The 16,852-nt window shown below is 40.0% G+C and overlaps 1 protein-coding gene across 3 annotated transcripts in view; it reads left to right on the forward strand.

Annotated features, from left to right (window-relative positions):
- FIP1L1 (factor interacting with PAPOLA and CPSF1) overlaps window positions 1-16,852 on the forward strand; it is a 102,648-nt gene continuing 85,796 nt past the window's right edge. For 2 of the 3 annotated variants that reach the window (XM_085863976.1, XM_085863979.1), the window contains exons 1-6: window positions 1-128; window positions 229-337; window positions 2,482-2,533; window positions 4,140-4,251; window positions 12,877-12,974; window positions 15,581-15,630. In XM_085863976.1, the coding sequence (XP_085720102.1) occupies window positions 265-337; window positions 2,482-2,533; window positions 4,140-4,251; window positions 12,877-12,974; window positions 15,581-15,630 (385 nt within the window). In that variant the 5' untranslated portion in view covers window positions 1-128; window positions 229-264. The remainder of the gene's footprint in view (window positions 129-228; window positions 338-2,481; window positions 2,534-4,139; window positions 4,252-12,876; window positions 12,975-15,580; window positions 15,631-16,852) is intronic. The other variant, XM_085863978.1, reaches the window with a different exon arrangement.

Here is a 16,852-nt window from a genome sequence, read left to right on the forward strand (position 1 = left end):
TAAAGCACAAACGAATACAAGACGACTACGAATTATTGGAAAAAATATTTTATTCGCGTCCGGGTCAAAGGTGAATTGCTTTTGCGTTGTTGCGCCTATCTTGGGTATCCAATTCCGACGCAACAACGGTAATATATTCATTGAACTTCACGTAAATTAATTCCTTGAAACTCATTAAATGGTTTCTCCGTGCCTCCTTTTTTTGCCACTCTTCATTTCTCGTTGCAGGTGGCCCGCTGTCCGGTTGTAGGCCTCTGCTCGGATATGTCGACAGAGCCTGAAGAGCCACCACGGCTCGCAGGAGATGATGATGAGGAGGAGCAGTGGCTGTACGGAGGTGCGGTCTCTGAGGCCTCCTTGAACGTTATCGGCGGAATATCTCGAACTCTGTCGTCGTCTCATTTCGATCGATAATCGTCTCCCTCGGTTCTCTGCTTGCGGGATGCACACGTAGTCCGAGTTTGATTTCTAGTCAGATATCTCGGGTGCACGTTAAGCCGGCTGTCCGTCTGCTAGCGTTTAGCCGGTGGACATTAAATGATAAATATCTTTTTTTTTTTTTAACGAAGAGTAGGTGAGCTATCGCCGGCATCCTGAACAAATGGCAAATTCCTGTTCAAAACTGCCTCCAAGCCAAGAAAAGGTCCCCCCCCCCCCCCCCGGGCCAATCCCACAAGAAGCTGTGAATAATTTGCCTTGAAAAGAAGTTCGTGGATTGACACTTGCAAGATATTTCTAGTAACTTTGATGTTTAGAGATGGCTAACATTCGTTAAATTGTTCACCAATATCCGAAGTATCATATATATATATATATTTTTTGATTATAATGTGAGATTAACAAGCTGTTTTTGAGAGTGTAATGGTGAACTTGAGTTTGTAAGTCTCAATATCTGGGAGTGCAGTAATGAACTGTAGCGGTACTCGGTAGAGCGCACACCTCCACCTGTCTGAATCCAATTGGCTTGTTCTTGTTACCTAACTTACTCGTCCACCAAGTTTCGTCCGAATCCGTCCACAACTTTTTGAGATATCGTGTCGTATATTAGTTTAGCCCAATCTCTCAATGGTGAAGAATCACTTTTAAAATTATTGGATCTTCACCAAAATTGAATCAATTCATCCTTGTCACACACCCAACCTGTCCGCCAAGTTTCATCCGAATCCGTCCACAACTTTTTGAGATATCGTGTTATATATTAGTTTAGCCCGATCTCTCAATGGTGAAGAATCACTTAAAAAAAATTATAGTAGTCGGATCCGGATTTTCAACAAAATCTAATCAGTCCGTCTTTGTCACACACCCAACATGCCCACCAGGTTTCGTCCGAATCCGTCCACAAGTTTTTGAGATATCGTGCTATATATTAGTTTAGCCCTATCTCTCAATGGTGAAGAATCACTTGAAAAATTCTAGAAGTTGGATCTGAATTTTCAACAAAATCAAATCGGTCCGTCCTTGTAACACACCCAACATGCCCACCAGGTTTCGCTTGAATGTGTCCATAACCGTTTGAGATGCCCTGCTGATTTGACAGAAAGACAAACGGGTGAAAACATAACTTCTGTTCAACTTTGGTGGCGGCGGTAACCAGAATGGCACTCTGTGGAGCGCGTACCTCCACCTGGATGAAAAGTTTGCATTTTGTATCCCACTGACGGACTGGATCTCCATCCGGACCTCAACCAAAATCGAATCGGCTTGTCTTTGTCACACACCCAACTCATCCACCACTTTTCGTCCAAACCCGTCCGCAACGTTTAGAAATATCATGCTACATATCGCTTTTTGGCCCCATCTCTCAATGGTGAAGAATCTCTTAAAAAAAAAAAAATTAATAAAATTCTCGAATCTTGATGTGGATCTGTATTTTCACCAGAATCAACTCAATTCATCCTTGTTACACACCCAACCTGTCACCAAGTTTCGTCCAAATCCGTCCCTAACTCTCTTGGGATACCCTGCTCACAGACAAACGGGGGTGAAAACATAACCTCCGTCCAACTTTAGTTTTGTTTTGTTTCCAAACATACCATGGTGTGTTACATATTGCTTCGTAAGCTTTGTCTCTGCTCCTGTTTTGATGGTCAACAGCAAGAAAATAAAAGCTACAGGCTTTGCACGATTTTTTTTTTTAGCTCCTAGTACACGTCGGAGAAGTAAAGTATAAAGTTGGTTGAGTACCTTGAGTTTTGAGGTGAATCCCAAGCCTGCTTGTAAAACAAAATTACAAAAAAAAATCTTGAAGTACACCTTTCTTGTCGGTATAAAGATTTATTATTTTTCTTGGATAAATGCTTTTGCTCAGATAATTTGCATGCTGGAGTTTGTACCGCACCTATCGGGTCTCATGATAGTTATGTTATTCTTTTATTTGTCTGAACTCGGTTGTTTTTCCTTTGCGTTTTGGAAATTATTGCTTTGGTGCCTCCTCACATATAGGTGAGGCATAATTATCTTTGGTGTGGTATTTTATTGCAGAGGAAGAAACTGAAAAGAACGATAAGCCAGAAGGAGAGAAAGCATCGTCGGGGTATGCACGTGCTCTCCGGATAATGTTCAACAGTGTTATGATAATACAGCATTTTTATGAATTAGTGGTTAATGGGATTTGCAGGAAATGAAACTCAACCTTGCTGATGCTCGGAGGTTGTGGTGGTGGTCATATGGCAGCTTAGCTGCTGGGGTAGCTATAATTTATTGAAGCGTGACTGTGTCGCTGATGCAGTGCCCCTCCACCAGTACACACACTGGAACTGGTACTCATTTCGCCGACCTCGGAAGGATGACAGGCTGAGTCAATGCCCTGGTGTATTAATTCAGTGGCCGACGGGGCTTGAACTCACAACCCTAGGATCCCAAGCCGCCCCCCCCCAAACCACTGAGCCAACACCAGGCTTATTCTTGGAGGTTGTGGAATGAAACCTCTTGCCTTGCACGCGGCGATGTTTTGTCAAATTGGATGTTCAAATGCAGCGGTTTTTCAGCTCGCCTGTTCGAAGAACAGAGAGCTATAGCGATACCCCCGGCCTGAGCATCAGCGTGAGCGTGAAAATGTTAAAGTATTTGGTGCAAGTTATTTAGAAGCTTGCCATTCATTTAATATGTGTACTAGGATGCTGATATTTGGCATGACAGTTCCTTTGGGGTATACTTTTGGTGTAGTGAAGTTGAAATGAAAAAAGAATTGCAATGTTTTTTTTTTTTAAATTTTTGACCTGTTTTGAACTTAACTTTTTTGTACCACATCAAGTTAAAGTTTTCGGTGCAAATTATTTAGAAGCTTGCCATTCATTTAATATGTGTACTCAGATGCTGATATTTGGCGTGGAGGTTCCTGTGGGGTATATTATTGAAGTAGTGAAGTTGAAATTAAAAAATAATTTCAATATTTTTTTTTTTATTTTTGACCTGTTTTGAACTTAACTTTTTGTAGCACATCAACGTTAAAAGTTTTTTCCTTTCTAATGTTTTTATCTACCACACTATTTTTTACTGATTACAATATACAAATACATATATTGCTTTAAAATTATTTGAATCAGACTTCACTGCAATGCTTTATAAAAAATATTATTTCATTAGTCTTTTAAAAACGATAAATGTAGAAATAGGCGAGCATTGGGTGGCTTTGACACAAACTCTGGTTTTCATTTGTATCAATCGCCATACATCGATAATGTATTAACGTATTGGTTCAATACACGGGGTGATCCACGATGCAATGGAAGTGTAAATGTGCAGTTAATGGAATATAATAACCTGTTTTTTTTTTTTTTGTCCTCGCCTCATTATTACGTGATAAATTGTTATAAATTAATTTTTTTTTTATCCTACTGCACACATTTCATACAATTTTAAAGGATAAAAATAAATTGTTATTTAAATGATGTGCTTGACTCATTTGATTTAGTACAGAAGTTATCTGTTCAGTAAACTAATGCCTCATTACCAGAAAGATTTGGATTTTGATCTTGGGGAACCATCTGATGTGAATTTTGTACCAAATATGTTGATTTGAATGTGATCTGATTTTTACTTTTTTTGTTTTTTTTTGTTTTGAATGTACTTTTTTTTTTTTTTCATTCTGTAAGTACACAGACAAACTTGATGATGAATTGTCCTTGGGTATCGTGCAGGCTTGATGCTGAAGCATCTGAAACCTCAATGCCAGATGTTGAAGTCGAGGCACCAGTTAATGGTACCAATGAAGATGTTTCCCAAGAGGCTGATGAACTTCCAACCACAGTGGTGTGTGTGCGCGTCTTTAGTTTATCCTTCATGTGTCCTTCCAGGGTTTTGACAAATGTGATGAGCCATTAACCTCGGGCTGATTGTCTCAGACTTTACACTAGCCAGGCATAACTTACCACTTGCTCACCGATCATGTTTTTATTTTATTTTAATTTAAACATGAAAAATAAACAAATGTGCAAAACATTTAAGACAACAACAACTACTTCCTCTTCCTCTTCTTCAATCTCAGTTATTCCCAGTGTGTATAATCAAGTTTACTCATGTTGATGCCCTTATTTATTACCTTCACCACCGAAGGTGGACGGATGTTATGTTTTCACCCTGTTTGTTCTTTCTTTGTGACTTACAAAATCTAAAGATTTCATAACGGAAGAAGCTGCCAATGTCAAATTACACCACGTGATTCAGGAGGGTGATGGCTCGTGCTGATTATATTTTGGTCAAAATCGGTCAAAGGTCAAGGTCACAGTGAGGTCAAACATCCAAAAAAATGATAACTCGAGAACGGAAGAAGCTACCAATGTCAAATTACACCACGTGATTCAGGAGGGTGGTGGCTTGCGCTGATTAGATTTTGGTCAAAATCGGTAAAAGGTCACAGTGAGGTCAAACATAATTCCGTAAATTCATGTGGAGAAATGGAGTATTTTTGCTTCGCTCGACGTTACGAGTTCGTTTTAACTTCGATTTTAATTTTGTCTTCGGTTTTTGCGATCGCTTAGGACGCTTAAAACTCGGTTGTCGAAATTCTGGTAAAATCGGATGTTTTGGAGGCGTTTTAAGATTGTATAAAAAATATTTCACTCGACGCGTCACGGGTCGTCACGTGATGCAGTGCGCTCGAGCAGACGCGTCGTTGAGTTACGTTAAGGTATAATATAATTGCGTGGAGAAATGGAGATTTTTGCTTCGGTCGACGTTACGATTTTTGATGGTTTGGTACAGAATCATCGTAGAAACTTCTGGGTTGCGCTGCTACCTTCTCAAGAGACAGCTTTTATTAGACAAAGTCAGTGGTCAAGTTGACGATTTCGTAAGTACCAGTCTATGACTGCTTGTTTGTTTGTTTGTTTGTTTGTAGGCACGATAACTCGAGAACAGAAGAAGCTACCAATGTCAAATTACACCACGTGATTCAGGAGGGTGATGGCAAGTGCGGATTAGATTTTGGTCAAAATCGGTCAAAGGTCAAGGTCACAGTGAGGTCAAATATCCGATTTTTGATGGTTTGGTACAGATAACTCGAGAATGGAAGAAGCTACCAATGTCAAATTACACCACGTGATTCAGGAGGCTGATGGCTAGTGCTGATTATATTTTGGTCAAAATCGGTCAAAGGTCAAGGTCACAGTGAGGTCAAACATCCAAAAAATGATAACTCGAGAATGGAAGAAGCTACCAATGTCAAATTGCACCACGTGATTCAGGAGGGTGGTGGCTTGCACTGATTAGATTTTGGTCAAAATCGGTCAAAGGTCAAGGTCACGGTGAGGTCAAACATCCAAAACATTTGATTTTTGATGGTTTGGTACAGAATCATCGAAGAAACTTCTGGTTTGCGTCGCTACCTTCTCAAGAGACAGCTTTTCTTCGACAAGGTCAGAGGTCAAGTTGACGATTTCGTAAGTACCAGTCTATGACTGCTTGTTTGTGACTTACGAAATCTAAAGATTTTTTAAGTATATTGATGACTTCTGTTTCTGTTTGTATGTTTGTTTGTTTGTTTGTTTGTAGGCACGATAACTCGAGAACGGAAGAAGCTACCAATGTCAAATTACACCAAGTGATTCAGGAGGGTGATGGCTCGCGCTGATTAGATTTTGGTCAAAATCGGTCAAAGGTCAAGGTCACGGTGAGGTCAAATATTCGATTTTTGATGGTTTGGTACAGATAACTCGAGAACGGAAGAAGCTACCAATGTCAAATTACACCACGTGATTCAGGAGGCTGATGGCTAGTGCTGATTAGATTTTGGTCAAAATCGGTCAACGGTGAAGGTCACCGTGAGGCCAAACATCCATGATAACTCGAGAACGGAAGAAGCTTCCAATGTCAAATTACACCACGTGATTCAGGAGGGTGGTGGCTAGCGCTGATTAGATTTTGGTCAAAATCAGTCAAAGGTCAAGGTCACAGTGAGGTCAAACATCCGAAACATTAGATTTTTGATGGTTTGGGACAGAATCATCGTAGAAACTTCTGGTTTGCGTCGCTACCTTCTCAAGAGACAGCTTTTATTAGACAAGGTCAGAGGTCAAGTTGACGATTTCGTAAGTACCAGTCTATGACTGCTTGTTTGTTTGTTTGTTTGTAGGCACGATAACTCGAGAACAGAAGAAGCTCCCAATGTCAAATTACACCACGTGATTCAGGAGGGAGATGGCAAGTGCTGATTAGATTTTGGTCGAAATCGGTCAAAGGTCAAGGTCACAGTGAGGTCAAATATCCGATTTTTGATGGTTTGGTACAGATAACTCGAGAACGGAAGAAGCTACCAATGTCAAATTACACCACGTGTTTCAGGAGGGTCATGGCTCGTGCTGATTATATTTTGGTCAAATTCGGTCGAAGGTCAAGGTCACAGTGAGGTCAAACATCCAAAAAATGATAACTCGAGAACGGAAGAAGCTACCATGGTCAAATTACACCACGTGATTCAGGAGGGTGGTGGCTTGCACTGATTAGATTTTGGTCAAAATCGGTCAAAGGTCAAGGTCACGGTGAGGTCAAACATCCAAAACATTCGATTTTTGATGGTTTGGTACAGAATCATCGTAGAAACTTCTGGTTTGCGTCGCTACCTTCTCTCGAGACAGCTTTTATTAGACAAGGTCAGAGGTCAAGTTGACGATTTCGTAAGTACAAGTCTATGACTGCTTGTTTATTTGTTTGTTTGTTACTTGTGAAATCGAAGATTCACAAGTATATTGGTTGGTCTGGTCTGTTATTCTGTCTGTCTATCCGTCTCAATGGTCTGCAGGTCGCATTTTACTCCAACCTTCACAAAAATTAAACCAACTGGTAGAAGTAGTCCCAAGTAAAAAGTCGATTATATTTGAAGTCAATCGGCCAAAGGTAAAGCCGCTGTCACACCTTGACGATTTAGCCAGCGTATGCCGACGTATGAAAAATTTGTCTAAAATGCTGGCACACGTCGAATATGTTTTGGGTAAGTTTTGTATACATTAAGAGCATGCTGGCATACGTCGTAGTACGCCGAGCTCGTCGACAAATTTTAACATTCTCAAAATTTTCTGACGTATGCCAGCGTATGACTCATGCGTTCTGCATACGCTGGCCATAAGTTGTAGGCACGTTATGCGATCGTTGACACATGTCGACACACGTTACTTGTAAGTTACTCATAAGTCGAAACACGTCGAGGTAATGTTTAGCATATCTGAAACTTATTTCTAACCTATGAGTAACGTGTTGTAGGCACGTTATGCGATCAATGACACACGTCTACACACGTTACTTGTGAGTTACTCAGAAGTCGAAACACGTCGAGGTAATGTTTTGCGTCAGTGTTCCAGACTCCATGGTTGTTTTTTGTTTTTTTTGTTTTTTCTTCGGCATGACGGTGATGCTGACACTTCGATTTATAGTGCGGTTATGATTTAAATCGTTGAGCGGCAGCCTATTAATGATATTATATTATAACCACACTAGAAATCGAAGTGTCAACATCACCGTCATGCCGAATGAAAAAAAAAAACCATGGAGTCTGGAACACTGACGGGTTCCTCCTGTGTGAACTCCATTTTATATACCAATTCCCCTAAACGCTGCCAATACGTCATTATACGGTAGCTGTAAGTTAGTCACACGTTCAGTAAGTTCTGTGGTCGTCCGGAAGACGTCAAATACATATACATACGTCAATATGCGTTGGAGATACGTTACACATAGGTTCAAAGCATGTTACTCGTAGGTGAGAAATACGTTTTGGGTACGCTAAACATTACCTCGACGTGTTTCGACTGATGAGTAACTTACAAGTAACGCGTGTCGACGTGTGTCAACGATCGCATAATGTGCCTACCTACAACTTATGGCCAGCGTATGCGGAACGTGTGCGTCATACGCTGGCATACATCGAAAAATTTTCAGCATGCTTAAAATTTATTGACGTACTCGGCATACTACGACGTATGCCAGTGTGCTTCAGCGTGCTCTTAACGTATACAAAACTTACCCATAACGTATTCGACGTGTGCCAGCGTATTCGGCAATTTTTTCATACGTCTGCATACGCTGGCTAAAACGTCAAGGTGTGACAGCGGCTTGACACTTCAATGTCTAGTGCGGTTATGATTTGAATCGTCGAGCCGCAGCCTATTAATAGGCTACGCCACGTGATCGTCGGCGATACGCTACCGCACGCTATGCATAAGTTAGACTATCGTTGGGCATAGGTTGTGAACGCCAACAACACGCAAAGCATTCGTTGGTATAAGTTATCTTTATGTTATCGAAACGTTCTGTGTACGTGACTAATACGTTATGCATATGTCCAACTCGTTATGAATACGCCCAAAACTGGAAGAAAAAACATCAATAGTTCAGCGTACGCCAGCGTTTTACATACATTTTGATACGTTGCCATACGCTGGCTAAAACATCAAGGTGTGACAGCAGCTTAAAGGCCGCATAAACCACCATTTTTCATCTGACTTTCTTCATATATATATATATATATATATATATATATATATATATATATATATATATATATATATATATATATATATATATATACACACGAGTATACTGTATATACAGTACTGTATATAAAACCAATTGATAATAATAATGATGTCATAGATCACATGGTATGGGCACCATCTTTGAAAAACCAAAAAACTTTGGACCTCTGTATCTCCGAAAACGCACTATGGAAAAAATTGAAACTTGGCACATGGCAAAAACTCCACATGGGGAAGAAGTGTGATTTTTTTTTTTTTGTGACGTTATCGGTGAAGTGGTATCCCGTTGAAAATTCGACACTTAGAACGCTACATCCGAAAAATTTGAAATTTCTTGAGCGTCATCTACGCAACAACTCAAGGAAGAAGAAAAAAATGATTACGTCATAGGTCATCTGGTTCGGCAGCATATTGGATTGAAGAAAAATATTAAATAATGTTATCTCTGGAACCATTTATCCCGTCGAAGCGAAACTTTGTGAGCATCATCTAACGCCATTGCTGGATAGATGGTTAAAATTATGATGTCACAAGTCACATGGTTTAGTGGCCATCTTGGATGGAAAACGCACCTTATCGGATTAACACGAAACTTCACAAGCATGATCCCCTACCCAGAGACAGAATGTAAATTTATTATGTCGTAGGTCACACGGTTTGTCAGCCATATTGCGTTGAAAAAAAAAAAAAATACAACATCTTATCCGAAATGGCTCAACAAGTTGAGGCAAAACTTTACACACATTCCCAAAACATGGGTGTACAAGTTTGTTCGTGAATAATCGATAGGTCACATGGTTTGGCAGCCCTATTGAATTTACCCTAAAACCTACAAAATTTTTCTCCAGAACGGCTGGACAGATCAAGCGAAACTTGACATACATGTTCCTCAAGACTAGAGAATACAAGTTTGTTAATGAATAATTGATAGATCACATGGTTTGGCAGCCATATTCGATTGAAGGAAAATATTAAATAATGTTTTCTCGGGAACCGCTTCATCAATTAAATGTAAAACTTCACAGTTTTGATGTAGTGGACATGTGGAATGTCCTTTTAAAATTTCAACCTGATCGGCCACATGGTCTGGCAACTCGAATTATTGAATTGTTTCAATCTGAGAACTTTTTTTTCTTCTGTTAATAAGGCTCACTTGGCTGCGCTTGGATGGGTTTGAGGGTAAAGGAGTATTGATTCAATTGATACCGCTGATTGCCCCAGGAAAAAAGGTCACTTGCGTACGTGTTAAATAGATGGAACGTGTCCTGTTACCAGGTCCATAACTTGTCAATCCCACGTCGTAGAGAGACGTGTAGGGCCTCGTTAGACTCGGGTGAGTCCCGGTTTACCCTCTGCACCCATGGTGTCAACATTTATTACTTCGTGTTCAGGTTATTAAAACACCAATTCAATCGATACTGACGATTTATTCAGGAAAAAGGGCTAACTGCATATGTAATAAATAGGTTGAACACGGCGTGTTACTCAGTCCGTAACTCGTCACTCCCGTGTGGTATGAAAGCATGGTTTTATCAAAGCCGGGCGTCTTGGTATCCCGTCATCACTGCCAGCAATTAGAAAGTGGCAGTTGTAGTTATTATTTTTATTCTGCCATCAATTTTCGGGGTTTTTTCGTTTTAAATTCATTTTCTCGGCAACCGTTAGTCTGATCGACACCAAATTTTCACCATAGTATGTATCTTTTTCCATAGAATATTTCATTGATAATTATGATGTCATAGGTCACGTGGTACTGGCGCCATCTTTGAAAAACGGGGAAAAATGGACCTCTGTATCTCCGAAACCGCACAATGAATAAAAATTGAAACTTGGCACATGGCAAGAACTCCCCATGGGGAAGAAATGTGATTTTTCGTGAAATCATCGGTGAAGTGGTACCCCATTAAAAAATTGACATGTAGAACGCTGCATCTGAAAAATTTGAAATTTCTTGAGAGTCATCTATGCTACAACTCACGGAAGAAAATTTTTTTTTTTGACATCTTGGGTCACGTGGTTCGGCAGCCATATTGTTTTGAAATATATGCATATATATATATATATATATATATATATATATATATATATATATATATATATATATATATATATATATATATATATATATCAGTCTTCCTCTCCAGAATAGCTGGACAGATTGAGGTGAAACGTTACACACACATTCCCCAAGACATCATTGTATAAGTTTGTTAATTTCAAATTGATAGGTCATGTATTTTGGTGGCCATATTGAATTTACCCGAAAACATTCAAACATCTCCAGAACGGCTGGTCAGATCAAGGGGAAATTTTACATACGTATTCTCCAAGGCTCGGGGATATAAGTTTGTTAATGAATAATTGATAGGTCACACGGGTTGGCAGCCATGTTGGATTTAAGAGAAATATTAAATAATGTTTTCTCTGGAACCACTTATCCAATCGAAGTGAAACTTTGCAACCATCATCTAACACCATTGCTGCATGTACAGTAAAAAAATGTGATGTCACAAGTCACATGGTTTCGTGGCCAACTTGAATCGAGAAATGCACCTTTCCTGATTAACACTAACCTTCATAAGCGTGATCCACTACCCCGTTTGAGGCAGAATATAAATTTATGATGTTGTAAGTCACGTGATTCGGCAGCCATATTGGATAACAAATTAAAAAGTTAACAATTCATCTCCTCCGGAACGGCTGAACAGATTGAAGTGAAACTTTACACACATGATCCCCAAGACATGCTAATACAAGTTTGTTAATTTCTAATTGATAGGTCACATGGTTTGGTTTCCATTTTGAATTTACCTGAAAACCTGAACATTTATTACTTTGTGTTCAGGTTATTTAAACACCAATTCAATTGATGCTGACTATGTATTCAGGAAAAAAAGGGTTAACTGCTTACGTAATAAATAGAATGAATGTGGTGTGTTACTGAGTCCATAACTCATCAATCCTGTACGTCTTGGTAAAAGTAAAAGCTGGACGTCTTGGTACCCGGTCATCACCACCTGCGGTTATAAAGTGGTAGTTCGAGTTATTACCTCCGCCACCGAAGGTGAAGGAGGTGATGTTTTCACCCCTTTCTCGTCTGTTTTTTTGTTTGCATGCAAGATATCTCAAAAAGTTGTTGACGGATCTAGATTAAATTTTGTGGACAGGTTGGGTGTTTGACAAGGACGAACTGATTAGAGTTTGGTGAAGATCCAGATCCAGATCCGATTACTAGAATTTTTTTAAGTGATTCTTCACCATTGAGAGATCGGGCCAAAAATGATACATAGCACGATATCTCAAAAAGTTGTGGACAGATTCGGATGAAACTTGGTGGATATGTTGGGTGTTTGACAAGGAAGAATTGATTCAATTTCGGTGAAAATCTGAATCCGGATCCGGATCTGATAATTTTTTATTGATTCTTCACCATTGAGAGATATGGGTAAACTAATATATAGCATGATATCTCAAAAAGTTGTGGACGGATTCGGACGAAATCTGATGGACAGGTTGGGTGTGTGACAAGAACGAATTGATTTGATTTTGGTGAAGGTCTGAATCCAGATCCAGATGCGGAATTTTTAATTTTTAAAGTGATTGCTCACCATTGAGAGATGGGGCCAAAATGGGAATATCGCGTGATATTTAAAAATCTTTATTGGGCCCGATATATTCTATTGGATCAGGCATTGCGTGGCGGTGGTACCCGCTCTGCCGAGTGCCCTAGGTTTTTTTGTTAATGTAATTCTTACGGCTTATTTTGATTGCCGTTCTGGCTATCTATCGGCCTATGTTTGCTTTTATTTGTCACTGCATATTTGATTGTGTAAAAATAAAAATTTGGCATCATAATGGTTTTAAAAAGCCGGTCAACCAGTGCATTGTAAGAATCATGTGTTTACTTTAGAATGGAGATGAAGAGGCTGAAGAAGACAGCAATAGTGACAGTGATGATGACATCCAGGTCACCATTCGTGATATCACCACTGGAGCACCACAATACACGTGAGTTTACAAATAAGTTACGTGACTATTTTTATGAGCGAGGGGAATGGAATGGCAGGGCAGAGGGCGGTTGACATTGTACATTGCAAATTAGACAAGCTGGAGATATGTGAGATTATCAGTTTCATCATTTCTGATTTTACCAAGACGTTTTTTTCTTTTTAAACTTTGCTACTGATCCAACAAAAGAGCGAAGTCGATGGTACGCCATCGCAAGTCCCCACGCTTCCCACCGAAACCAATGTTGAAAGCAAAAAGTTCCACCAGGAATGATCCAACATCAAATTTTGGGTCTAACACAATCTTTTGTTTTGACCCTTGTCCCTGTTTTGATGCCACCCACTGGGGCATGAATCATGGGTCATATCCCAAAAACAATGTCACTGGATATTTCATGCGTCCTCCAATAATGATTGCTTTTATAAACTTTCATGTAATAACGTTTTAAAATGTGCCCGTAATTGCATTTTTTTTTGATATCTGGCCTTTGACCCCACCAGAAGGCCTCAGGGGGCGGGGCCAAAAATAATAAGCGTGACAGACAGACAGACAAACAGACAGACAGATGGCGCCGATTACAATACCCCCCCCCCCCAATTTCTTCTTGTGTTTTCTTTTTAGCGTGGCAATAACAAGAAACACTGGGGATGGTGATGATGTCGTTTACAACGCTGATTCACCATTTTATAATATCCAGTAAATATTTTCAGTTTTGGGGAATGAAAAGAGGACGTGTGGGTTTCCTCTGATCCCACAATCTTAAAAAAATAAATAAAGTGTCCATTTGGAATCTTCAAGAAGCCTCTCCACCCTGTCACAATCCAAACGATCTTTCAGTGAAGCAAGCCATGATAAACATTGATGATTTCAAGCTCAGACATCATGAATTTCCTCCGAGCCCATATTCCTTGGACAGCTGTATTATAAGACTCAACATTAAAACGTTGTTGCCAAGAAAGTGCCATGAAATGCAAATTGGGACAATGCCTCATTAATATTTCTTTTCCTTTTTTTTAATTGCCAATTAAATTACTAGTTCCTTTACATCACCGTAATTTTTATCCCTACGCTTTTTGAAAGGAAAAAAAAACTGGGGATATTGTAATCGGGTCTGTCCATCTGTCCGTCACATTATTTCCTCCGAAACGGTTGTGCAGAAATTTACCAAACTTGGGAGTTATGATCACCACATGGCACAAAGTTATAACGAGCAGGATCAATTTTTGACCCCGCCCCCTGGAGCCTTCGTGTGGGATCAAAAAAATGCAATTACGGGCACATTTAAAAACATTTTTAATGAAATAATATATACGCAATCATCATTAGGGGGACACTTGAAATGTGTTACGATTTTTGGGATTTGACCCCCGGTTCATGCCCCAGGTGTTGGGAACTTAGGGTCACAAGGGTTAAAACAGAAGATTTACTTCACTCGAAATTATTACATCAGGTATTGGGTCATTCCTGGTGGAACTCTTTGCCATCTTTCAACTTTGTTTTCGGTGGGAAGCGTGGGGATTTGCGATGGCACGCCATCGACTTGGCTCTCATTTAGCTTTTCACTCTTGCCTAACTACGTCAATGTATAGTGCGACTGCCTCCTGTTTTCAGGGCAGGCAGGTCAATAAATGGCCCAATCACTTTCTTATCGAGTGCTTTTTATCCTTCTTGTAAAATACATTTCAAAGAAGGACGAAAAAAAAAAGTGAAAATTAAGAAAAAAAGCAACAGGGATACGATGAGCTCATTTATCATGATTGAGGTCCTTGTGACAGTAATGGGATTATGTGTTTCCAATTACCTTTTGCCTTGTTTCCAATCTTAATTCCTTATTATCCCCCGCCAACTAACGAAGTTGGCGGGGGATATAGAAATGGGTTCCGTCCATCCGTCCGTCACATTTCGTTTCCGGAGCTTAACTACAAATCCCCTTAAGATATATTTATGAAATTTGGTACACATATCAAGCAAGTGGTGAACTGGTGTCTTTTGATATTTAGAGATTTCCCCCAAAAAATTTCTGTCACTTTCCATGGAAACAAGTTGGGTATTAAGAAATAATTGAGTTAACCTTTTGTTTCCAGAGCATAGTTGCAAAACTATTTACTATTTCTTTATGAAATTTGGTACACACATCAAGAATAAATTGAACTGGTGCCTTTTGCTGCTTGTCCTCATTTACTATGGCGGGGGATATCGAAGACTTTGTCTTCAACGGATGCTAGTTGTTATTGTTTTGATCCTTCTTGCGATATGCATCAAGTTTCTATATGTTTCAGAATTTGAAATAAGGGATTTTTTTTGTTTTTGTAGTGAAATGCATTAAAATGTATGCCAATGATAACTGGATTCGTTTGTACTGTAAAATGATTGTTTATAATAAACTGATATAAATTTTATTTGGGAAATTCCAAGTCGTGAGAAGGAGAAATTATGTGATATTAAATTCTCGATAATGCAGCGAATGAATTGATGGTAGAAAAATTAACTTTCTTTTTACATATTCCCATTGCTTATGGTTTTCCATGTGCTATATCTTTGTTTCTTGCTCCCATAAAATATGTTCAAATGCAGGTCAGTTATAGTTTTTTTTTTTTTCTTTCTAGTGGTGTGAATCTTAACATCAAAGCTGGTGCAAGACCCTACTCAAGTGCTGGTAGGACTTGAACATGTTTGTCTGTAAAGCCCTTTTTAAAATCTTTTAATTTCCCCCCCCCCCCCCCTGTAAAATCATCTGGTCTGCCACTAGATATTGCTCATGAAGTATCGTCTGTGAAGACCATTTATCTGGTTGTGTGTTTAAATTTTGAGAAGTGAAGTATGATGTCGTATCAGGCCCGTCGCTAAGGGGGGCATTTGGGTGCAATGCCCCCCCCATGGCGCATCTGGTGCCCCTCCCCCCACTTGTATGCCACCCATTTATGCCCTGTTGCACCCTGTGAACACCTTAGTGTTTAAGGACGAGCGCCCACTGTGAACTTCTTGCTGTTTAAGAGTTCACCTATGTGAACCAAAACCCTTATTCCAGATGTTCAACGTGGTGAATAATAAGGCCTTCTTGGATAAACTGTTCTTTAATAATATCCTTCTTTGAATAGCAGTCAAGAGATAAGTGTGCGCTTGCCAGCACATCTCCAAAAGCAATTGGCAAGACAATACAGTCCAAGCCCACAAGATAAAAGATAATAACGCAAGCACTAACGCCAGCAGCCAAGACCACAGACAGCTGCAAGAACTCGTAGTGGGGCAACTTAGCATAACAATTGTGCATTTTGTGAGGAAAGCACCAAATTTGGCACACGAGTAGCCTATCATATTGTTACGAATTCGCGCCCGCCGGCGTGCGATCGGCCGCTTTCCACTAATAGCAGCCGCGTCGCCCACTGGACAGACAATTCAGTCGTGATCCTCCTGGAACTATCACCAGAAACCAGTCACGGGTGGGGGTTTAACCTCACCACAGCCCAGTCCGCATTCTACCCGCGCGAAATAGGGTCACTCGCCAAATATCAAAATACCTAAGTACTCACGTGGGTAACCTACCGAGGGGCCGTACCTCGCCGCAGGTCGGCTTGGGACACGAACTGCTTAAGTGGTTCGTTCCGTTCTACAGCGATAACCGAGTGAGTATTATCGCCAACCTCGACGGATCCGATTCTCCTTACCAGGTGTTTAAAACCCAACTAATTATTCCGCGATGCAAGATGGCATTTTCAATGGGGAATAGAGGACGCGACGAACGGGATACATTTCACAACGACATTTATTCACTATTTACATGTATACAGGCAAGGCAGTCATGCAATGTACAAGAAACAAATAGAAAGCGTTACCACTGACTACAATGAGAATGTGCATGCACAGTCACTTCACAGTTT

Source organism: Eptatretus burgeri, chromosome 18 (assembly GCF_056783735.1).
Source record: "Eptatretus burgeri isolate ZD-2024b chromosome 18, Ebu_testis_v1, whole genome shotgun sequence".
Lineage (NCBI taxonomy): Eukaryota > Metazoa > Chordata > Myxini > Myxiniformes > Myxinidae > Eptatretus > Eptatretus burgeri.